The following is a 25,214-nucleotide window of genomic DNA, read 5'->3' as shown; positions in this document are numbered from 1 at the left end:
ATGTTGTTCCTAGCCCAGTATTAAATACTATTAATACAATCAGAAACATAAGATACCTTCCAATAACAGACACGTTGGTACTAACATTAAAATGGCATCGGCATATGAAAAAAGACAAATATCTTCAGGAAAACTGATGGCACCTAAAGAGCTCATAAATAGATTATATAGCTTAGGTAATAGGGGGAACCCTGAGGAACTGCACTTTGTGAGAGATAATCTTTCCAAACCTTATATGAATGATTACTCAAGAATTCACCAAACCACTTCAGAACTGGACCCGCAAGACTGAGTTCGCTTAGCTTTAGCTTTAGGCTCAATTGTTCGTGATCTACTGAGTCGAATGCGCCGAGATATCAAATTGTAATAATGATAGCTGTTTTCCCTTGCACAGATAATTGCGAACTACAGATGTCAATTTAAGTGGTAAGGATTCCATGCTATGTTGGGCTTGAAATCCAAATTGAAACGAATGTAAACAAGAATATAATTCTATAGATTGGGATAGTTGTTTACTAACCAAAGTCTCCATTAGTTTAGTAAACAGCGGAATACTGGCATCAGGCCTAAAGCTAGAAGCAAGAGACGTCCAGATCTTTAGAAGGAAATTTGCCAGAAGCCAATAGATTGTTCATCAAAGTCACTAACCATAGAATAATAGGGGGTGGAGGATAAGTAAATAGGAAGGACAGGTAGTGACTTTTTGTGAGTTTAGGCAATAGGCTCTAACATCATGAGCAGTGATAGATTTAAAAGTATTCCATATTTGGTTAACCAGGATGCCTTAATGAGAATAGGTGGCTGAGACCTCTTGATGTATTTCAGGTGCATGAAACTTGAGTATTTAAAAGTTCTTCTCGAATAATTGAGATCTTATTGCAAAAAAAGGTCTGCCAATCTCTGAGCAGAAGGTTGAGAATTAATAGTAAATACGGAATCTGCTGGAGGAGCTGACAACTTCTCTACCAACCAAAATAACTTTTTTAAATCGACCTGATCGAAGCCAATGATTTTGGCATAATGAGCTTTTTTAGCTTCAGAAACAAAATTTGTAAGATTTCAAAGCATCTCTCTATTTACTCCTGATAGCAATATCATGTTTTTTCCTCCAGCATCTCTCTAGACGTCTACAATTTTGTCTCATTACTCTTGGAGATACACAGAACCATGGAGCCAATATAGAAGATTGAACTACTCTAGACTGTAGTAGGGCAACAGAATCTAAAGTGGAAATTATAATTTGATCCCAACTTTGCTTTTGAGTAATTGGATCAGTTTCTATGATGTTTAAATGTGTCAGCATTAATTCTTCCTCTGGATATAAGTACATGTCGTGATTGTGGTTTTAGAAACAGATGTCATAGAAACATGAAAGTTAAAATCAGCTTTAAAATGGTCTGTCCAAGGGATAGCTAACCGTGCCAGATTAAAGGTCAACTGGGGTGTGTTAGAAATCAAAAAGAGCTCATAAATGGTATCTTGAACTGAGCCCCATAAGCCTGGTGGGTGATATAATTCTATTGATCCCATAAAAGGGTACAAACCATCCTGAGATCTACAAAACATATATTCTGGTCCTGACAGAATAGCAGAATCAGATAAACTTAAATGGAAGAACCTTGTATAAATAATTACCAGACCATCTCTCCACTTATCCAGTCTTGGAGAATGCAAAATGCTGTAACCTGGAGGAGCTAGGTGAGGTAGTTCCGGACTGTTAAACATCTGTCAGCCATGTTTCAGAGAAAAAAAATCCCAAATCGGAAATCTCAATTAAATCACGGAGCAACAGTAACTTATTCACTACAGATCTAACATTAGCATGAGAGAGGTACAAAAGAACAATCAGAAAATAAGTCCTAATCAGTGGAAATCCTATATAATAATTCTCACCTCCAACAGGATGTGCTTGGGACCGTGCCTGCCGGAAGTGGTCTGCTAGGCAGGCATGCTCTGACCTCAGTGACATCAGTGACAGACAATTTGGCAAAGCAAAACAATCTGAGTGCTGGCCATTAGGACACAGGATTGATAGGAGAGTTTTAAAAGACTGAAGGAACCGAAAGTGTTAAATGGGGGGAGGGGGGGAGTTCTGAACCACTGAAAGACATGAACATTTGGGAACAATCTGAATGCTGCCCATTAGCACACAGGGTACATAGGAGAGTTTTAAAAGACTGAAGGAACCAAAAGTGTTCGGGGGGGGGGGGGGGGGGGGGGGGGAGTTCTGAATGAATGAAAGAAATGAAAATTTATGAGAGGAACACAATCTGAATGCCGGGCATTTGTACACAGGGTAGATAGGACACTTTTTTTAAAAATGAAGTACGTGAAAGTATTACATCTTGGGGGAGGGGTGAGGAGGAAAGCGGTGGGGTATCCGGATACTGGGCGTTAGGGCCACGGGGGTACATAGACTTTTGAAAGCCTTAAGGAACCCAAAGTGTGGGAAGGAGGAGGAAAAGGAGGGGAGGGAACAGGGGGAGGGGGCCCTGTCACACACTCTCATTCTCACACACACACACTGTCACACAGACAGTCTCACTCTGTCACACACCCGCACATTCGCTCTGGCTCTCTCTCTCAAACATACACACTCCCAGGAAAACCTTGCTAGCGCCCGTTTCATTCGTTCCAGAAACGGGCCTTTTTTTTACTAGTATAACATAAATGATTCCTTTGTGAGCATCTGGAACCCAATTTACAAGCTGGTCTATTCCCTATAATGGGTTCAATATAGTTAGCAGAGTGGAGAAGCAATCAGTTAATCAGAACCTCTTAACAGGAGACCATGCCTTAAGTTAACTTACACTTAGTAGAAGAAACAACAGGAATGGCATATTCTACCTGTTCTGCATGCTACAACCCATTAATACCTAATAAGGCTAGCAGACAATAACATAAAAGAATCATGATTATAAAGACAAAAAAATAACTGCCTTTACAGATAAAACCTGGTGTAAATCCCAATGCCTAAATTAGGTACGGAGCGAGTGTATACTATAACAATGCACATAGATTTTAGATATGCCCATGGCACGCCCATTCTACACCCATAGCCACACCCACTTTTCAACCATGTGACTTACATTTACATGCACCACGTTAAAGAATACGCTTAGGTAGTGCGTGTAAATTCTAATGCTAATTAGGGCTGATAATTGGATAACATCAAATTATCAGCGCTGATTAGCTTGTTAACTGATTAAGCTATGTGCATTGTTATGGAATACACTTAAATTTCCACACGGAAATCTCAGCACAGTATATAGAATCCTGGAGTAAATAGATATTGCAGGGTTAACATAGGAGCACTTCTTACTGTTTAGAAGGTTCTAAATGCTCCCTTATTAACTTTTTGTAGGTACCGTTCACAAATGATGACACTGTTATGTATTTATAACCTGCCTTCTCCCAGTAAGGTCCAAAGCAAAGCCACAATTCAAGAATCTAGTGAATAGCACTAGGAATATTACAAAAAAACATGATGATATATTGTTACAATTTTTAGATTAAGTATTTATGGAAAAGATATGTCTTCGTTGTCTTTGAAAAAGATAGTAAGAAAGTATTTAGTGGATAATAGGAGGAAACAAATTCCAAATTTTAATAGACTGAAAGCAGAATGAATTTTCTAAAAATCGTTTTGCTCTTAGACCTGAAACTGATGGAAAACAGAGAAGACTCAATTAGTTGTGCAGCTCACTCAACCTACCAGAGGAATCTCTAAAGCATTAATAGAACTTTTTGAAGACTGTCCAGATAGTGCATGACTTCCAAATAAATAAATGCTTACAGAGTGCCTTGTTAAATCTGAGCTTAGCATGCAGGAAAGTCCCGCATTAGAATGTGCCACGCCCAGATTCTAGCACAGTTTAGTAAAAACGCCCTAAATAACAGGTGTAAATGTGTGGGGGTAGTTTCAGTGAGGCAATTTTCAAAGGGAGAAAACAGAGGGAGGTCAGTGAGGATGTCACCAAAAATTGTCCATATCAAGGGGGAGACCAAGATAACTGCAAGGTTGTATATGCAGAAAGGTGATCCACATACAGCCAAGCCCTCTGTATGTGGAGATTTGCATGGTTACTGTGGTTAAGTCAAGGAGGAAGGTACAAAGTTATTTGTCAGATACCACCTCCTCTCTGGCAGTAGTTCAGCAGATGATACTGGAATATGTGACTCCTGCTTCTGGAGTTGTTGCTCAGGAGTGCAAGCTAGGTGAAGGAGGCTCTGTTTTCAGTGTTTGAGATATTTCACTAAACTCCAAACATCATGAGATCCCTCCTAGACCCAGAAGAGCAGAGGCACGTGAATGACCAGGAAGTTGCAGATACAGAAGGTGCTTCTACTGCGGATTATGTTGACAGGATGCACCCAGCATTGAGACAGGTGGATACTCTGGGGATCCTGCTGAAACTTAGTGAGGTCAAGATATTTCCCCATTTCTGGAGAACGTATTGATCTGTTTTGCCAGGCAGAATGAGGAACTCTGGTGCGGTAATTTTGGTGAGGTATAGAAGACTTTTGGAATACTTGAACAATATATGCTAACTCCTTTGGAATACTTGAACAATCTGTGCTGACTCGTTTGATAAAATGATAGAAAGCTCAGGTTCCCTTCATACCCAGATTGAATAGCATGAAGAAGCTCTGGTGTCTCATGGGGACAGAAGCCCCTGGGAAGACATGATCAGTGTGAGAGGATATTGAATCCTCCGGAAGGCAGGTCTTGTGTACAGGATTACTGCCTGCCTCACTAAGGTGATGCTCTCTTGTGAGATAACCTCTCTCCTCTAGGACAGCTCAGAAGGTGCCAGACTAGAGGTGAAACTTATGTACCTGTATGTCTCCTGTACAGTAGTACCTCGGTTTTCGTCGATAATCCGTCCAAAAACAATCGGCGAAAACCGAGGCAACGCCACACTGAGCAGGAGAACGCGTGGGTCGCCCTTTGTTTTTGCAAAATTAGCAGCGAGGTCACGTGGGCACACCGAAATCTGAGACAAATGTTTTGCAGAAAAAATCGACGAAAACCAAGGTATTACTTATACCTTTCTGCCTCAGCTACTACTACTATTTATCATTTCTATAGCGCTACAAGGCATATGCAGCGCTGTACACCATACACAAAAAAGACAGTCTCTGCTCAAAGAACTTACAATCTAGATAAGACAGGTAAACAGACAGAACAATTAAGGGTAAGGGAATAAATAGGTGAGGATAAAGGATAGGGCAAGTGAGTAGTGGTTAGGGGTAAAGAAGTGGGCTTTTAGTTTGGACTTGAAAATGGCTAAGGACGGGGCTAGACACACGGGCTCGGGAAGTCTATTCCAGGCGTGAGGTGCAGCAAGACAAAAGGAACAGAGTCTAGAATTAGCAGTAGAGGAGAAGGACGGATAAGAGAGATTTATCTACAGAACGGAGTACCCGAGGGGGGGGGGACATAGGGAGAGCCAAGAGTGGAGAGGTACTGGGGAGCGGCAGAGTGAATACACTTATAGGTCAATAAGAGAAGCTTGAATTGAATACGGAAATGGATAGGAAGCCAGTGAAGTAACTTAAGGAGGGGGCTAATGTGAGCATAGCAACTTTGGTGGAAGATGAGTCGCGCAGCAGAGTTTTGGACTGATTGATGAGAAGAGAGATTGCTAAGAGGGAGGCCGGTGAGAAGCAGGTTACAATAATCAAGATGAGAGGTGATAAGAGTGTGGCTAAGGGTTCTGGCAGCGTGCTCAGAGATGAAGGGATGGATCTTGCTAATGTTATAGAGAAAGAAATGACAGGTTTTGGCAATCTGTTGAATATGAGCGGAGAAGGAGAGAGAGGAGTCAAAGATAACCCCAAGGTTACAAGCTGATGAGACAGGGAGAATGAGAGTGCCGTCCACAGAAATAGAGAAAGGGGGGAGAGGAGAGGTAGGTTTAGGGGGAAAGATGAGAAGCTCGGTTTTGGCCATGTTAAGTTTTAGATGACGTTGAGACATCTAGGCAGCGATATCAGATAGGCAGGCTGAAACCTTGGTCTGGATGCTGGTTGAGATTTCAGAGGTAGAGAGGTAAATGTGGGAGTCATCAGCATAGAGATGGTATTGAAAGCCATGGGAAGATATCAGAGAGCCAAGGGAAGAAGTGTAGATGGAGAACAGGAGAGGACCGAGAACAGAACCCTGAGGATTGGTAGAGGGATAGAAGTGGAAGAGGATCCACCAGAGTGTTACACTAAAGGTGCGAAGCGAGAGGTAGGAGGAGAACCAGGAAAGAACAGAGCCCTGGAATCCAAATGAAGACAGCATATCAAGAAGTAGGCTGTGATCAACAATGTCAAAAGCGGCGGATAGATCGAGAAGGATGAGGATAGATAGAGACCTTTGGATTTGGCCAGGAACAGGTCGTTGGAAACTTTTGCAAGTGCAGTTTCAGTTGAATGAATAGGGCGAAAGCCAGATTGGAGTGGGTCAAGAACAGCATGAGATGAGAGAAAGTCAAGACAATGGCGGTGAACAGCGCCGTTCAAGTAACTTGGAAAGGAAGGGGAGGAGGGAGATGGGTCAATAGTTGGAAGGACAGTAGGGTCAAGCGAAGGCTTCTTCAGGAGCGGTGTGACCACAGCATGTTTGAAGGCATCAGGAACAGTCGCAGTGTAAAGAGAGAGATTGAGGATATGACAGATAAAAGGGGTGAGAGTAGGAGAGATGATGTTAAGAAGGTGGGTAGGAATGGGATCAGAGGAACAGGTAGTTCGTTTTGAGGAGGAGAGAAGATGTGATGTTTCTTCATCAGTGACCTCAGGAAAGGAGGAAAAGGACGTAGAGGAAATAGGGGGAGGGACAAGGGGAAGGAGAGGCGGGGGTGGTTTGGTAGAGAATTCAAGATTAATCTTCTGAAACTTGTCGTAGAAGAACTCAGCTAGGGTCTGGGGAGATAGTGAGGGGGGAGTTGGGGTGGAAGCACTTTGAGGAGAGAGTTTAGTGTGGCGAATAGAAATCGAGGGTTTGAGCCAAGAGAATTAGTCAGCTGGATGTAGTAGAGAGCAGATTGGAAGGAGGTCAAGATGAACTTGAAGTGTGAGAAGTCAGCGAGGGCACGAGATTTCAGCTAGAGGCGTTTGGCGGAACGGGTACAAGAACATAGGTAGCGGATTTTAGGGGTTAGCCAGGGCTGGGGTTTGGTACGTTTTATAGGACGGGGCATGAGAGGTGCAAGAGTGTCTAAGGCAGAGGATAGAATAGTATTGTAGGAAGAGACGGCATCATTGACAGATTTGGATGGCGTAGTGGTAGAGAAGAGGTTTGAGACACTGGAGGATAGGGTAGTAGGGTCAGTGGCCTGGAGATGCCTAGATAAATTGGTTAAGATTGGACACGATTGGGCGGGAGGAAGTTTAAGAGTGAAGGTTATTAGATGATGGTCAGACAGGGGAAGATTTGAAGTAAAGGAATTGGAGGGAGAGCAGTTTTATTGGAGAAGATAAGATCAAGACAGTGACCATTTTGGTAGGTAGGGGAAGTGCAGCATAGTTGAAGATTGAAGGAGGATGTTAAGGTGAGGAACTGGGAGACGTAAGAGTTGGAGGGATCATTGGCATGAATGTTAAAGTCACCAAGGATGAGGGAGGGGGAGGAAGGATCATGAAAGAAGGAAAGCCAAGCGTCAAAGTCGCTGAGAAAGGATGAAAGGGATTTATCAGGGGGACGATAAATAACTGCTATTTGAAGAGGCAAAGGAGTGAATAGGCAGACGGAATGGACTTCAAAGGAAGAGAGACTGAGGTGGCAGAAGAGATTGAAATTTGGAAGAGGGCGAGAGTAGTAGACCAACACCACCACCGCGGCCAATAGGGCGAGGAGTGTGGGAGAAGAGATAACCACCATGGCAGAGGCTGCGACTGAAGCAGAGTCTTCAGGGCATAGCCAAGTCTCATGGCGAGCAGATGGAGGCTACGAGAGATAAAAAGGTCATGGATATAAGAAAGATTCTCCGAGGAAAAGCAGGCTGCTTGTTCTCACTGATGGGTGACGTCCACGGCAGCCCCTCCAATCGGAATCTTCACTAGCAAAAGCCTTTGCTAGCCCTCGCGCGCCGATGCGCACCGCGCATGCGCGGCCGTCTTCCCGCCCGAAACCGGCTCGTGCCGGCCAGTCTCATATGTAGCAAGACAAAGAGAAGGGAAGACACAACTCCAAAGGGGAGGCGGGCGGGTTTGTGAGAACAATCAGCCTGCTGTCCCCGGAGAATACCCTCTACAGGTATGTAGCATTCGCTTTGTTGCAGATGGAGCGGGCATTCCATAGGGCGCAAGAGAATGACAGAGAAAAGGGAGGGAGGAGAGGAATCGAGATGAGATTGGAAAGGTCATGTTGCGACCTGCATAAATAGGATGAGGGTTGGTGAGGGGGACCAGGATTGGGATTGATGTCTCCAGCAGACAGAAGAAGGAGGAGTAAGAGAGTGCAGAGGAGAGTGGGAGAAGGAGTGGCGACGAAGGTGAGATGAACTCAGATAGAAAGGGGAAGGTACAATGGAAGGGATGAAATGTTGAAGGCAAAAAGCAAGGAGGGAGGAAGAGGATAAGAGAGATGGTGAGGTAATAAAATCAACAAGAGGGCAATGTGTAATTGTAGTGTACAGGGGCTTCGGGTGGAGGAGGAGATTGGTGCGTAGGAGTAGATTGGGAAGGGACAGTACTAAGAGGAGAATGAAAAATGGAGCCATATGTTGTGACTAGATAGTCCCAAGTGCTAGGCAACAGTCATGAAAAGGTGCGGCAAGGGTCAGCAGGGCAGATGAGCAGAAGATGCAGGCTGGAACAGAGGATGATGGAGGCTGAAACAGATGATGCAGGCAGGAGCAAATGATGCAGGGTGAGCAAGGACGCAGGCTGGAACAGGGATGCAGACTGGAACAGGTGATGCAGGGTGAGCAAGGGATGCAGGCTGGAGCAGGTGATGCAGGCAGGAGCAAATGATGCAGGCTGAGCAAGGGCAGGCTGGAACAGATGTTGCAGGCTGGAACAGCTTATGTGTACTGGTGTCTTGTATCACTTTCAATCCGTTTGGGAGATCGAACTCGATGCTACAGTGCGGAAGTAAATGCAGTTGGAGGCAGACGCAGCAATCGGCCCTAGGAATCGTATTCTGGGTGCACGCCACGGTAGCAGCCGGCTCCTTGATACACTTGTCATTCTTTTACTTTTCAACCGGTATCTCTCTCAATTTCAACTCCGGCCATCCACTGATGATATCCGTGGCAGGCTCGGCAAGCGATCAGATGCTCAGGCACAAGGCTCCAGCAACCGAAGGCAGTTGGATCAGGCAAGGCTCATCAACGGCTGGCCCCAGTGGCACAGGAGGCAATCGCAGTCCGTCAGTGAAGGTGGTGCAAATGAAATCGGTTCAGGGGATGCTCAATAATGGCCAGTATTCGGCGGCGGTATCTGAGGCAATCGAGGTCCGTCGACTATGCCAGAGGTAGGTGAGGTTGGATTTACTGGCAGGTTAGGCCGTTAAACAGCGTGGTTGAGGTCTTGAGCACTCGCGTGTTATGGGCCCGGCGGACTCCGCAAGGTAATTCGGCTCGAGATAATCAGCCGAAAAGCAGCAAAGGCTCAATCCAGGCTCAGCAATGACTCATAGCGAGCCCACCGACAAGATCGAGCTGAATTTGATGATTACGGTCGGGTCCAAACAAAGACCACAGAGCCAGCTACACTGCAGACATCTGAACGGCGGCCATCTTAGTCAACCTGCGCTCACAGCTCCTCCAAGTCTGCTACTCTAGCCTCAAGAAATTGGACTTGTTCTCTGAGAGCTTGAAGCTCTTTGCACAGAGTGCACACATACGACCTTTAATCAATGTATGTGGCACTCAGTGTAAAAGACTGGATAGCGCCCATCTCGTTGCTAGACTGCTGTTTGTATCTTAGTATTGTTGAGTTGTTTTTTAAAACTTGCTAAGGGAATAGGGATACCTAAACTAATATAAAGGCTGTTAAGGTTATTTGATATAGTTTATGCTTTTTATTTTGTGTTCGCTTCTCACTGAACTGCCAATAGAGTGTTTAGGGAAAATCACTTTCTGATGAAAATACCCTGGAGTGACTAATTTCCTTCTTGTCCTCTTAATTGGGATAATTGACTTTCTCCGAGGACAAGCAGGCTGCTTGTTCTCACTGATGGGTGACGTCCACGGCAGCCCCTCCAATCGGAATCTTCACTAGCAAAGTCCTTTGCTAGTCCTCGCGCGCCCGCGCGCACCGCGCATGCGCGGCTGTCTTCCCGCCCGAAACCGGCTCGAGCCGGCCAGTCTTCTTTTGTCCGCACTCGGTACGGTCGTGTTTTCGCCGTGTCGAGCCCCGGAAAGTCGACCTCGCGCGTCCTTTTTTCGTTGACGTGTGTTTTCTTCGGAAAATCTTTAAAAAATTGTTGGGAAGTGCTCCGGAAGCCCCCGGGCTTCGTTTGTCCCTTCCCGTATTTTTCAGTCTTTGCCCCGGTAAGTTTTCTTTCGTCGTCGGGGTAGGCCTCTTTCGGCCTCGGTCGAGATTTTCTCCCTAAAACTTTTTGGTGCTCAAATTCGCCATTTCGGATTTTGATTTCGCCGGCGTGATTTTTCCGCCCATGACATCGAAGCCTTCCAGCGGCTTCAAGAAGTGCACCCAGTGCGCCCGGGTAATCTCGCTCACTGATAGGCACTCGTCGTGTCTTCAGTGTCTGGGGGCCGAGCACCGTCCTCAGAACTGTAGTCTGTGTTCCCTGTTACAAAGGCGGACTCAGGTAGCGAGATTGGCCCAGTGGAACGTTTTGTTCGCGGGCTCTTCGTCGGCATCGACACCAAGGTCATCGAGTGCATCGACGACGTCGTCAGCGTCCAGACCTTCATCCTCTGCCGCCAGTGCATCGAGTGCATCGAGGCATCGGCCCTCTGCATCGGCGCCGAGACATCGGATAGCTGCATCGATGTCGGTGGTACCGGGACCTCGTCTGCTGATGTCGTCGGACGGTGGTGCATCGTCAGGAGTGCAGGTGAGGGCTGTCCATTCCCCTGCTGGTGGCGGTGAGCCTTCGGGTGGGTCTCCCCCTACCCTGAGGGCTCCTGCGGTACAGCCCCCCCGAGATCGACCTCCTTCGACCTCGGCCCCGAGGAAGCGACGGCTGGATTCTACGTCCTCCTCGTCGGTGCCGGGGAGCTCCGGTGACATGCTTCGGAAGAAGTCGAAGAAGCATCGACACCGGTCTCCTCCCCGCGTCGGCACCGAGAGCTCTGGGTCGCCGAGGGAGTCGGCACCCAGCAGGCATCGGCACCGAGAGGACCGCTCACCCTCTGTTCAGGAGGTGTCGATGCGCTCCGCTCTGGACAGCCCGGAACAGCCTCCACGCCCAGAACAGGTTCTGATGTCGACGCCTGCATCGACCTCCATGCCTTTCTCTGCAGCCGCTCTGAACGAGAGCCTCCGGGCCGTTCTCCCAGAGATTCTGGGAGAGCTGTTGCGCCCTTGCGCCTCCGGTACCGTCAAGCGTGGCGCTGGCTGGCCCATCGCCCGGGGTGAGGTCCCCGACGTCGGTACCGCGTGCGGTGCCGACCGCGGCCACCTCCCAGGAAGCCTCCCCGACTACGTCGGCGGAGGGAGCTTCGCCAATGCGGGCGAGGGAGTCTACCTCTCGACGCCCCCATCGTGGACGTGGCTCCACTGAGTCGAGCCGGGCGAGGTTGCAGACACAGGTTCGTGAACTTGTGTCTGACACCGAAGGTGAGGCCTCGTGGGAGGAAGAGGAAGACCCCAGATATTTCTCTGACGAGGAGTCTGAGGGTCTTCCTTCTGATCCCACTCCCTCCCCTGAAAGACAGCTTTCTCCTCCTGAGAGTCTGTCTTTCGCTTCCTTTGTCCGGGAGATGTCTACGGCCATCCCCTTCCCGGTGGTTGTGGAGGACGAGCCCAGGGCTGAAATGTTTGAGCTCCTGGACTATCCTTCTCCACCTAAGGAAGCGTCCACTGTTCCCTTGCACCATGTCCTGAAAAAGACATTGCTTGCGAACTGGACCAAGCCATTAAGTAATCCCCACATTCCCAAGAAGATCGAGTCCCAGTACCGGATCCATGGGGACCCAGAGCTGATGCGCACCCAGTTGCCTCACGACTCTGGAGTTGTGGATCTGGCCCTAAAGAAGGCTAAGAGTTCTAGGGAGCATGCTTCGGCGCCCCCGGGCAAAGACTCTAGAACCTTAGACTCCTTTGGGAGGAAGGCCTACCATTCCTCTATGCTCGTGGCCAAAATCCAGTCTTACCAGCTCTACACGAGCATACACATGCGGAACAATGTGCGGCAGTTGGCGGGCTTGGTTGATGCGCTCCCCCCTGAGCAAGCCAAGCCTTTTCAGGAGGTGGTCAGGCAGCTGAAGGCGTGCAGAAAATTCCTGGCCAGAGGGGTGTATGACACCTTTGATGTTGTGTCCAGGGCCGCTGCTCAAGGTGTGGTGATGCGCAGGCTCTCATGGCTGCGTGCCTCCGACCTGGAGAATAGACTCCAGCAGCGGATTGCGGACTCGCCTTGCCGTGCGGACAATATTTTTGGAGAGAAGGTCGAGCAGGTGGTAGAGCATCTCCACCAGCGGGACACCGCATTCGACAAGTTCTCCCGCCGGCAGCCTTCAGACTCTACCTCTACAGGTAGAAGATTTTTTGGGGGAAGGAGGACTGTTCCCTACTCTTCTGGCAAGCGTAGGTACAATCCCCCTTCTCGACAGCCTGCGGCCCAGGCTAAGCCCCAGCGCGCTCGCTCTCGTCAGCAGCGTGCGCCTCAGCAAGGCCCCGCGGCTCCCCAGCAAAAGCAAGGGGCGAGCTTTTGACTGGCTCCAGCAGAGCATAGCCGACATCCAAGTGTCCGTGCCGGGCGACCTGCCGGTCGGGGGGAGGTTGAAAGCTTTTCACCAAAGGTGGCCTCTCATAACCTCCGATCAGTGGGTTCTGCAAATAGTCCGGCAAGGATACACCCTCAATTTGACCTCAAAACCTCCAAATTGTCCACCGGGAGCTCAGTCTTACAGCTTCCAGCACAAGCAGGTACTTGCAGAGGAACTCTCCGCCCTTCTCAGCGCCAATGCGGTCGAGCCCGTGCCATCCGGGCAAGAAGGGCTGGGATTCTATTCCAGGTACTTCCTTGTAGAAAAGAAAATAGGGGGGATGCGTCCCATCCTAGACCTAAGGGCCCTGAACAAATATCTCGTAAAAGAAAAGTTCAGGATGCTTTCCCTGGGCACCCTACTTCCCATGATTCAGGAAAACGATTGGCTATGCTCTCTGGACTTGAAGGATGCCTACACACACATCCCGATACTGCCAGCTCACAGACAGTATCTGCGATTTCAGCTGGGCACACGTCACTTCCAGTACTGTGTGCTACCCTTTGGGCTCGCCTCTGCGCCCAGGGTGTTCACAAAGTGCTTGGCTGTAGTAGCAGCAGCACTTCGCAGGCTGGGGGTGCACATCTTCCCATATCTCGACGATTGGCTGGTGAAGAACACGTCCGAGGCAGGAGCCCTGCAGTCCATGCAGATGACTATTCGCCTCCTGGAGCTACTGGGGTTTGTGATAAATTACCCAAAGTCCCATCTTCTCCCAGCACAGAGACTCGAATTCATAGGAGCTCTGCTGGATTCTCGGACGGCTCGCGCCTATCTCCCAGAGACGAGAGCCAACAACTTGTTGTCCCTCGTCTCGCGGGTGCGAACGTCCCAGCAGATCACAGCTCGGCAGATGTTGAGATTGCTGGGCCACATGGCCTCCACAGTTCATGTGACTCCCATGGCCCGCCTTCACATGAGATCTGCTCAATGGACCCTAGCTTCTCAGTGGTTTCAGGCTGCTGGGGATCTAGAAGACGTGATCCACCTGTCCACGAGTTTTCTCGAATCCCTGTATTGGTGGACGATTTGGTCCAATTTGACTCTGGGACGTCCTTTCCAAATTCCTCAGCCACGAAAAGTGCTGACCACGGATGCGTCTCTCCTGGGATGGGGAGCTCATGTCGATGGGCTTCACACCCAAGGAAGCTGGTCCCTCCAGGAACGCGGTCTACAGATCAATCTCCTGGAGTTGCGAGCGATCTGGAACGCTCTGAAGGCTTTCAGAGATCGGCTGTCCCACCAAATTATCCAAATTCAGACAGACAACCAGGTTGCCATGTACTATGTCAACAAGCAGGGGGCACCGGATCTCGCCCCCTGTGTCAGGAAGCCGTCAGCATGTGGCTCTGGGCTCGCCGTCACGGCATGGGGCTCCAAGCCACATATCTGGCAGGCGTAAACAACAGTCTGGCCGACAGACTGAGCAGGATTATGCAACCTCACGAGTGGTCGCTCAACTCCCGAGTGGTGCGCCAGATCTTCCAAGCGTGGGGCACCCCCTTGGTGGATCTCTTCGCATCTTGAGCGAACCACAAAGTCCCTCAGTTCTGTTCCAGGCTTCAGGCCCCCGGCAGACTGGCATCGGATGCCTTCCTCCTGGATTTGGGGGAGGGCCTGCTGTATGCTTATCCTCCCGTTCCTCTGGTAGGGAAGACTTTGTTGAAACTCAAGCAAGACCGAGGCACCATGATTCTGATTGCTCCTTTTTGGCCGCGTCAGATCTGGTTCCCTCTTCTTCTGGAGTTATCCTCCGAAGAACCGTGGAGATTGGAGTGTTTTCCGACCCTCATCACGCAGGACGAAGGGGCTCTTCTGCATCCCAGCCTCCGGTCCCTGGCTCTCACGGCCTGGATGTTGAGAGCGTAGACTTTGCCTCTTTGGGTCTGTCAGAGGGTGTCTCCCGCATCTTGCTTGCTTCCAGGAAAGAGTCCACTAAGAGGAGTTACTTCTTTTTATGGCGGAAGTTTGCCGTCTGGTGTGACAGCAAGGCCCTAGATCCTCGCTCTTGTCCTACACAGACCCTGCTTGAATACCTTCTGCACTTGTCTGAGTCTGGTCTCAAGACCAACTCTGTAAGGGTTCACCTTAGTGCAATCAGTGCATACCATTACCGTGTGGAAGGTAAGCCGATCTCAGGACAGCCTTTAGTTGTTCGCTTCATGAGAGGTTTGCTTTTGTCAAAGCCCCCTGTCAAGCCTCCTACAGTGTCATGGGATCTCAATGTCGTTCTCACCCAGCTGATGAAACCTCCTTTTGAGCCACTGAATTCCTGCCATCTGAAGTACTTGACCTGGAAGGTCATTTTCTTGGTGGCAGTTACTTCAGCTCGTAGAGTCAGTGAGCTTCAGGCCCTGGTAGCCCAGGCCCCTTACACCAAATTTCATCATAACAGAGTAGTCCTCCGCACTCACCCTAAGTTCTTGCCAAAGGTCGTGTCGGAGTTCCATCTGAACCAGTCAATTGTCTTGCCAGCATTCTTTCCCCGTCCTCATTCCTGCCCTGCTGAACGTCAGCTGCACACATTGGACTGCAAGAGAGCATTGGCCTTCTATTTGAAGCGGACACAGCCCAACAGACAGTCCGCCCAATTGTTTGTTTCTTTTGATCCCAATAGGAGGGGAGTGGCTGTGGGGAAACGCACCATATCCAATTGGCTAGCAGATTGCATTTCCTTCACTTACGCCCAGGCGGGGCTGGCTCTTGAGGGTCATGTCACGGCTCATAATGTTAGAGCCATGGCTGCGTCGGTAGCCCACTTGAAGTCAGCCTCTATTGAAGAAATTTGCAAAGCTGCGACGTGGTCATCTGTCCACACATTCACATCTCATTACTGCCTGCAGCAGGATACCCGACGCGACAGTCGGTTCGGGCAGTCAGTTCTTCAGAACCTGTTTGGGCTTTAGGATCCAACTCCACCCCCCGAGGGCCCTGTTTGTTCTGTCCCAGGCTGCACTCTCAGTTAGTTGGTAAATTTTTTAGGTCAATCTCAGTTATGTCCTCGCCGTTGCGAGGCCCAATTGACCATGGTTGTTGTTTTGAGTGAGCTTGGGGGCTAGGGATACCCCATCAGTGAGAACAAGCAGCCTGCTTGTCCTCGGAGAATGCGAATGCTACATACCTGTAGAAGGTATTCTCCGAGGACAGCAGGCTGATTGTTCTCACAAACCCGCCCGCCTCCCCTTTGGAGTTGTGTCTTCCCTTGTATTGTCTTGCTACATACTGGACTGGCCGGCTCGAGCCGGTTTCGGGCGGGAAGATGGCCGCGCATGCGCGGTGCGCGCGGGCGCGCGAGGACTAGCAAAGGACTTTGCTAGTGAAGATTCCGATTGGAGGGGCTGCCGTGGACGTCACCCATCAGTGAGAACAATCAGCCTGCTGTCCTCGGAGAATACCTTCTACAGGTATGTAGCATTCGCTATAAATTAAGAGAAGTGCATTCCATCATTTACTACATTAAAAATATAAAAGGAAAGGGCAGATTTTTTATATCATTTGTTTTGCATACAAGCACAGTGCTTATCTACAGTAATAATCCTGGAAAAGCAAAATGATGATGACCCTATAAGAAATGGAAGTATCTAGTATTGAAAAAAGGGAAAGGAGAATCTTTCCTATTGCTTTTGGTGAGGTAGCACTAGAAGGAGGATATTAGTTGTAGGGGAAATACAAGGTATTCTACCACGTGTGACATTTTACTCTGAATTACAGGTATGGCTCCATGCCCCCTATGAGCTTCATCTTTCACTCTTCGAGCATTTCATCGAGCTCCTCACGGAATCCAGGTAATAGCCAATGCTTCTTAGGTAGATGGATGAGTATCCCTTTGTGGTGTGAACACTTACAACCCTCTTTCTCCTTCCCTTTCAGTGAGGCAGCAAAGAATGGCAAGCTGATGAGAGAGTTCCAGCTAATTCCCAAGCTGCTGCTGACCCTGCGAGATCTGTTTCTGTCCCAGCCTACTATTGCTGCCATTAGCAATGTGCTCAGCTTTCTGCTTCAGGGCTTCCCCAACAGTAATGACCTTCTCAGGTAGTGTACCGCTGAAAGCTGGAAGAGCACCCATACACAGATGTGGGTGGGAGGAGGGAGCAGACACATGATTGTGGAGTGGGGCAGGGAAATAATGTGAGTGCCTGAAACTTGGCCTTGAGCTAAGGTTTGGAAAGATTCAAATCCAACACTGCCTACCCCAGTAACCTCTCCACAATCTATGCCTTTCCCTTTTTCTTCTCCTTGGCATGAGGAGATATGGTTATCTCGTGTTGTTCTGCTGGCTCAGTGCTTGATATTTTAACCCAAACATGACCACAGTACCTGAGTATTGTAGGATGGCTGATGTAATGTCAGTTTTTCAAAAAAGAGGTGCCCAGGATTATCCAGGAAACCATAGACCTATGAGCCTGATGTTAGTTCTAGTAAAATGGTTGAAGCTATACTAAAAAGCAAATTTACAGCTAATATAGGTAGATGGCAGCTTATCAAGTAGATTGTTTTTAAATGAATAGTGGTGTGCCAGTTGATAGTGTTGATTTTCAGAAGGTGTTTGTCAAAGTCCCTCATGAGAAGTTTCTTAAAGAAATTAAAGTAATGGAATAGAAGGCAGAGGAGGACTGAATGGTCAGTTATTAACATGGAAAAGGGTCAGAAATGGAGTACTCCAAGGATATGTACTGGAACCAGTTCTGTTTAACATATCCTTAAATGATTTGGAGATAACAATGAAGAGTGAGGCGATCAAATTTGTGGATGACCCAAAATTATTCAAAGTTGTTAAAATAGCTGATTGTGAGGATTAGCAGGGTATTGTAAGAATTGCACAGTGGGCATCTAAATGGCCAGTGTAATCAATATGGATAAGTGCAAAGTGATGCACATAGGGAAAAATCATTCCAAGTACAGGTACACAATGCTGGGTGTGAAATTTAGGAGTTACCATCCAACAAAAGGCTCTTGGAATTATAATGGATAATGTGTTGAAAGTTTTAGTCCAGTGTATTGGGGATTATCTAAAAAGGGATGTAGAACAAACTTGAGAATTCTCATTTGCCTTTGTATAAGTCCCCTGATGCATCCACACCTAGAGTACTATAAGCAGTTCTGGTTGTCCCATCTCAAAAATGATTATGTAACAACAAAAAGGTTCAGAGAAGGTTGACAAATGATAGAGGATGAAACACTTCCTGTATGAAGAGAGGCTAAACAGGTTAGGAATTTTCAGCTTGGACAAAAGACAGCTGAGAAGGGGATAGAAGTTTATAAAATTAGGACTTGAAGGGAATGATTGTTTCACCTGTCAAACAACACATAAGAGGAAAAGTCACATTCAGAGGGCAAGCCCACTCCACAGGTGAATGTCTCATATGCACGAGTTAGTGTCATTTGAACTTCGCACTCATCAGCAAAAAACTTAAAGGCCCTTTTACTAATCTGCGTTAAAGGGAGCCCCATGGTAGCTATGGCGGCTGTTTTTGCCGCGCACCATGGCCCCTTTTACAGCAACGGGTACCCAAGAAATGTTAGATTTCTGGCATGATGTACTTGAATTGACATTTGTACTTCTATTGGTTGAGTGTTTTTGTTGCACAGGTAAACCAATAAACATATTTTTTTTAAAAACAAAACATAAACAAGAGGACACTCCATGAAAGTAATGACCAGTAGATTGAAAGCAAATTGTAGAAATTATATGCAACATATAAGAGGATGTGGTCAAGGCAGCCAACATAGCTGGGCTTGAGGATTGGACAAGTTCCTAGAGGAAGAGTCTATAAAAATAATCTAGGTAGATTTGAGAGAGCTATTTTTCATCCGTGGAAATGAACTATGGAAAATAGATCTAGTTTTTGGGAAGTGCCGGGTACTTACATCTTGGACAGGCCACTGTCTGTCGGGATGCTGGGCATGATGGACCAATAGCAAATTGAGAAGTAGTGTTCTCAATGCTGAACTCATTCCTTATCTCGCCAGACCATTCCTGACGAGTGGGTATGTGCCCTCCTATCTGCAGATGGAAGACTGAGAGCTACTGCATTATGTCATGATATAAACACCTATGCAGCCCAGAACCCGCCAGTATTTCCCCTCAGTGCTTCATTTGTCAGATGAGGAGCCTCTGGTAAGTAGAAAAGAAGATCTACCTTTGAAAAGGGATCAGGAAGCCTGCAAGAACCTTCCTGTATAGTGAAGATCTCAAAGAGATGGTTGAGACCGAATAAGAATTGGCAGAGCCATGGCTCACATTTATCAGCTTCCTTTGACAAATTTGCAGAGTTTCAAGTTAACAAAGGTGGGTGCACTGGTCACAACTATCACCAAGAAGATGGCAATTCCTGTTGAAAGAGAAGCAATGTTAAAGGATCCTCAGGATAGAAGAATGGAAACCTTCCTGAAGAGATACTTTGAGATCTCTGCTCTGACATTGCAAGCGGACATCTGTGGAGGTTATGTGGTCATAAGCTGTTTGTGGGGCAGAAAGACTTCTGAATTTCTCAGGGGAAACCATGGCACAAGTCTCTGAGAATGTCATTAAACTTGGCGTTAGGTACAGCCTTTTCGGAGGACCCCATGTATGATTTAGTTAGGGCATCAGCGAAGAATTTGACAGTGGTGGATAGGCGTTTCCTCTGGCTAAGGAATTGGTCTACAGATGTGGCTTCAAAGATACCTCTAAGTCAGCTGCCCTTTAGGGATGTTACTTTTTGGTGAAGATGTGGAGAAGCTGGTGAAGGATTTGAGTGAATCCAAAGTTCCTAGACTCCCTGAGGATAGATCACTTTACAAGCAGGCAGACAGGTCCAGTGGAGTCTAGTGAGGTAGATTTTAGAATAGAGGCTCTTCCTTTCAGTCCTTTCGAAGGGGTTGTGATGGAGGCCAAGGGGCATCTGGAGCCTCTCGGGCCTCCTTATGAAGGTGTTTGGGCCCATCCTCAATAATTTCCATAGGGTGAAGGTTGCAGTTGTTTCATTTGAGATGGGTCCATGTTAACCTCAGATCAGTGGGTCCTGGATTATCTCAGGCTAGGTTATGCTCTACAATTCTCACACCCTCTTCCCAATGCTTTTGTTGTTTTGCCCTGCAAGTCCTCTCTCAAAACCTTAGTTATGCATTGGACTTTAGGCAGGATTTTAGCGCTGGAAGCAGTGGTTCCAGTTCTTCAAGTAGAGAGAGGTTATGGCAGGTGTTTAATATATTTTATTGTGCCCAAAAAAGAGGAATCTTATAAACTAATTCTAGACTGGCCAACAGAGTCAACAGGGTTCTGAAGGTTTCATATTTCATATGGAAACATTGCAGTCCATCATAGTGGCATTCCATAGAGGTGAATTCTTGACCTCTCTGTACTTGTCAGAGGTATATTTGCACATTCCTATTTGACCAGATCACCAGAGGTTCTTACATTTTTTGGTTCTTGGCGGTCACTACCAATTCAAGGCTCTTCCCCTCAGTCTAGTCACGGCACCAAAGGTGATGGTGGCAGTGGCTGCACATCTCAAGAAGGAAGGTTCACCCCTATCTGGATGATTTGTTGATTTGAGTGAAGACCTTCGAAGAGAGCATGCAGGACATGGTTGAGTGGTTCAGCTTCTGCAACATCTTGGATGGATAGTGAATTTTGCCAAAAGCGATCTCAAGCTGTTTCAGTTCCTAGACTATATAGTAGTCTAGTTTGATATTTCCTCCTGGATTCAGAAGCTAATTTGACAGATCCAAGTTCTCCACAGCTCTCGCAGACCCTTGGCTTGGGAGGTGTTGCAATTCCTGGGCTTGATGGTGTCCTCTTTTGAAGTGGTTCCTTGGGCAAGAGCTCATATGTGCCTCCTTCAGAACACAATGTTGTTGACTTAGTTTGCTCAGGTGGCTGACCTTCATTGCTGGTTCTTCCTCAGTTCTGTGGTGTGATGGAGTCTGGATTGGTGGCTAGTTAGGAGTCATCTGGAGCAGGGGATATTTCTCAAGATTCTGTAGTGGATAATAGTTAACACAAGTCCCAGTTTTCCAGGCTGGGGGGCCCGTTGTCTGGGTTACATAGCACAGGGCTGCTGGTTGAAGAAAGAAGCCAAATGGTTGATCAGTCATTTGAAAATGAGAGCAGTCTGATTTGCTCTCCTAGCCTTTTGGGATATCCTCAGCCAAAAGGCAGTCATGATATTGTTGGGCAATGCAATAGCAATGGCATATGTTAACCATCAAGAGTGTGTCAGGAGTCCACCCCACTCAGGAAATGGCAATGCTCATGCCCTGGACAGAACAAAATCTGTTGCAGCTCTCAGCAGTGCATGTGGCCAGTTTCCAATGTAGAGGCAGACATCTTCAGCAGAAATCTTCTAGATCCTGGACGGTTGGCACTGACGTCGAGCGCCTTTCAGTCCATAGTCCAGCGCTGGGGTCTATCAGTGCTGGATCTCATGGCTTCAGCATTGAATGTGAAGGTTGTCAGTTTTTCGGTCTCAAGATGGAGTCCCTTTTGGTGGGGATAGATGCATTTGTGCGACCATGGCCCAGTCGAGAACTGCTGTTTGTGTCTCCTCAATTGGCCAAGTAGTTCAAAGGATAGAAAGACACCTTGGGCTGGCGATTCTGGTAGCCCCAGGTTGGCCGTGACACCCACGCTATGGAGACCTAATTCGGCTACTGGTCAGAGACCCTCTTTGTTTTTCCCAGTCAAGCAACCTCTTGACTCGGGGTCCCATTTGAATGCCAGGTGTGGATTGAATCTCGCTTATGGCTTGGCCCTTGAGAGGGCACCGATTCTGAAGAAGGGTTACTCATCCAGAGTTATTTGTACCTTGTTGAGCTCCAGGAAGTGGTCTATCTCCTTAGCTTATGTGAGAGTTTGGAGAATGTTTGAGGATTAGTGTGGGGACAGGGAAGTTCATCCATTATGAGCCTCTGTTGCAGAGGTACTACATTTTCTTCAGGACAGTATGGGTAAAGATTTAGTAATGTCCTCTCTTCGAGTTCAGTTAGTTGCAGTTGTGGTTTTTAGGGGTCCTATTCAAGGTCGGCCGTTGTCTCTTCATCCAGATGTTACCCGATTCTTCAAGGATGTGGAGCTTTTTGGACCTCTGTTTCAGAGAGTTGTTCCTCCATGGAATCTGAATCTTGGCTTAAAAGCCCTGGTGAAAGTGCTGTTTGAACCTCTGAAATGTTCCACTCTCAGAGGTTCAAATGACAATTACACTGAATTACTCTGAAGGTGGTTTTTCTGGTGGCAATTACATCGGCTTAACACACATTGGAATTGCAGGCACTTTCCTGTCGTGAACAGGGTGGAGGAATGTTCCAAAGAGAGAACAGAAGTCAGATTTCTTTCAAAAAGTTTATTCTCCTCAAAGAGTTACATGTATTATATGTGTCTTCCTTTCAAAAGGCAATTACTCTTCCAGTGTTTTCCAGGGAGGATAGTCAGGATGCTATTCATCTTTTGGACATTTACAGAGCATCATGCTGCTATCTTCAGTGAACAGCGGAGACTTTTTATAGTGGTTGGAGGATAGAAGGGAGAAGCAGCCTCAAAGGCTACAATTGCCATGTGGATCAAAGATGTGATAACTTCAGCTTACATGCTGAGTGGCAGGCAGGAGCATGAAGGTTTGAAGGCACATTCTACAAGAACTCAAGCTTCATGGGCAGGACATGGCTTGGTGTTTTCTCAGGGCATTTGCAGAGCGGTGACCTGGTCTACCCTCCATTTGTCAAACATTACTGGTTGGATGTTCAAGGAAGACAAGAGGCATCCTTTGGAGCTTTGGTTTTAGCTCAGTGGTTAGTTGCGTCTCACCCTCATTGAGTACTGCTTTTGTACTTCCTACTCATCGGTAATGGTCTGGAGAGATGATGAGGAAAAAGAAATTAGATCTAGACCATTTCCTGAACCCACCCAGAATATGGGGAGGTGTCCTTTATTGCTGCTCTGTATTTACATGTACAGCTTTATTCAGATATGTTCTGTGGAACTTGAACTCTGGAAGGTGATGCACTACTTCATTCTGTTTGAGAACAGTTGTATTTCTGATAGTTGTTTTCTTATTCCTGTGGGTTATTTAGGGATCTGTTCTATGTTCTCTACCATGTTGCTTTGTCAATAAAAATACTGGCGGGCTCTGGGCTGCACAGGTGTTTGTATTATGATATCACTAAGTAGTGCTCAGTCTCCTATCTGATGGTAGGAGGGCACATACCCAGTCGTTGAGAATGGATTTGGAGAGACTCAAGGAGCAAAAATTAGCAGATAAGATCTAATTTCTCCTTTTTTTAAAAAATGTTAAGTGTATCAGTTTGGGGGAGTGAGAGTGTGATGGTGGTTGGGGGCATTCAGATTCTACTCCTTCCTGTTTCTTTCAGAATAGGCACTATATTCACTGAAAGCAGGCTTGTTTTATCACTGGATTTGAAAGTGAGCCAGCAGGTTTATTACGAAATGGATAATAATTTCATCTTAATGTCCTTTTCCTTTGTAAAGGTTTGGCCAGTTTGTCGCTTCCACCCTACCTACGTTTGCAGTATGTGAGAAATTTGTAGTCATGGAAGCTCATAATGAAGAAAAACTGGATGTTGGTGAGTATCTGCACAGGGAGATGGTGCCTCTACCACATTCCCCAGTGCTCATTAGAAACACATTTTTTGTCTAGTATACCAGACATCGACCCACTCTCTGCTCATTATACCTTTGTATCGGTATGTATATAACCACTGCATTTCTGCAGAAACAAGCTCGGTCAAAGGGAACTCCTAGACAATCAGTTCAAACTTGGCATAAGTAGATGGGGGCTTTAAAAAAATCAAGTTACCTCTCTAAAATAAAACTTCAGAGGGGTATTTATGTTGTTCTGTAATAAATTAGTTTTTGTTGCTGTTGCTTTGTGCCAGTTTTAGCTGGCATTATCTATGCTTTGTTGGCTGGTTTAATAGTATTTAATCTGATTATTGTATTTCTAATGGATTGTTTAGAATTGCAGAGAACTGCATTACGTTAATTTGAAATGTTGATTAGTCTGGGTGTCAATTGAGGATGTTAATGAATTGAGTACATTTTTTGAAAGCCTTCAGAGTCCCACCCACTGGCTCTTTTTTGTCTGTGGACTTTTAGAGGGCAAATATTTAGCTCTATCAACCCTTATAAATTCTGGGAGATTGCAAGGGACACGAGAAACACCTATTCTATATTCTTCCTGGTTCTTATATACTGAGTGTTATTCCAAAAATTGGTTTCACGGCGATTTACAAAAAAGAATATCTCAACAAAAGAGAAGGTGGTTACAAAACCCACAATTACAAACCCAGGATTAACCATCATATAAATGGGTCTTAAGCAACTTCTTAAAACAAGTATGACAGTTATGTTTTCGGACCAAAGGCAGTGCATTCCATTGACATGCCCCCTGAAAAGGAAATGATTTTTCAAAGGTGGATTTTAATCTAACATTTTTATTAAAGAATGTCTAATCTCAAAGATTTCTTTTAGAAAGAGATCTCCAACAAATCCACCATCCCTTCTGCATTAGACCCAAAAGAGCCTTAAAAACCACACACATCATTTTAAATTTAATATGCTGTACAATTGGTAACTAATATAGCTTCTTCAATACAGGTGAGACACTATCAAACCGACCCAAACCAGATATAAATCTGGCCGCTGTATTCTGTAATAATTGTAAACGAGCTTTTAGTTTACAACTATTCCGAGAGTATAAGAAGTTGCAGTAATCTATTTAGGGAAGAAATGTAGTGTCATGTCCCCTACCTCAACGCAAGTGGCGTCCTCGGACTGCGCGGGGTCCCGTCGACACGCACACTTGACTGGCACAGCCCTGAGCCATGTGTGTGTAGTTCTCTGGCTGCAGGCTTCTTGATTGCTTTGCTTCCATGCACCTGGTTCTGCTCTCTCTCTGCCTGGCTTCCAGGCTCCTTGATTGCTTTGCTTCCATGCACCTGAGTCTGCTCTCTCTCTGCCTGGCTTCCCTTGCTTCTCTCCTATTGGTCTTCTGGTTCCTCCTTCCCCTGCTCTCCTCCCTGCTGGTCCCTGCTGATGTCAGACGCCAGCAGTTTATCAGCTGAGCTCTTTCTGGATTCCATGCTTCAGCTTCTACTTTGGTAGGTGTTACTTGCTCAGTAGTGTGCTTCTTCTCTACTTTGTCCCTCGTTGCTGACTTTGCCTGTGCCTGGATTACTCTCTTGCCTGCTTCTGCCTACTGACTTTGCCTGTACCTGGATTACTCTCTTGACCTGCTGCCTGACTACTGACCTTGCCCATACCTGGATTACTCTCTTGACCTGCTGCCTGCCTATTGACTTTACCTGTGCCTGGATTACTCTCTT

At 46.9% G+C, this 25,214-nt stretch overlaps 1 protein-coding gene across 5 annotated transcripts in view; it reads left to right on the top strand.

Moving 5' to 3' along the window:
- Positions 1 to 25,214, top strand: part of WDFY3 (WD repeat and FYVE domain containing 3) — a 655,707-nt gene that overhangs the window by 338,782 nt on the left and 291,711 nt on the right. For all 5 annotated transcript variants that reach the window (XM_030190597.1, XM_030190598.1, XM_030190593.1 and 2 more), the window contains 3 exons: positions 16,605 to 16,678; positions 16,764 to 16,925; positions 23,359 to 23,453. In XM_030190597.1, coding sequence (XP_030046457.1) covers positions 16,605 to 16,678; positions 16,764 to 16,925; positions 23,359 to 23,453 — 331 coding nt within the window. The remainder of the gene's footprint in view (positions 1 to 16,604; positions 16,679 to 16,763; positions 16,926 to 23,358; positions 23,454 to 25,214) is intronic.

Source organism: Microcaecilia unicolor, chromosome 2 (genome assembly GCF_901765095.1).
Source record: "Microcaecilia unicolor chromosome 2, aMicUni1.1, whole genome shotgun sequence".
Taxonomy (NCBI): Eukaryota; Metazoa; Chordata; class Amphibia; order Gymnophiona; family Siphonopidae; genus Microcaecilia; species Microcaecilia unicolor.
Note: the sequence above shows the minus strand (reverse complement) of the source record. Positions and strands in the feature narration are given on the sequence as shown.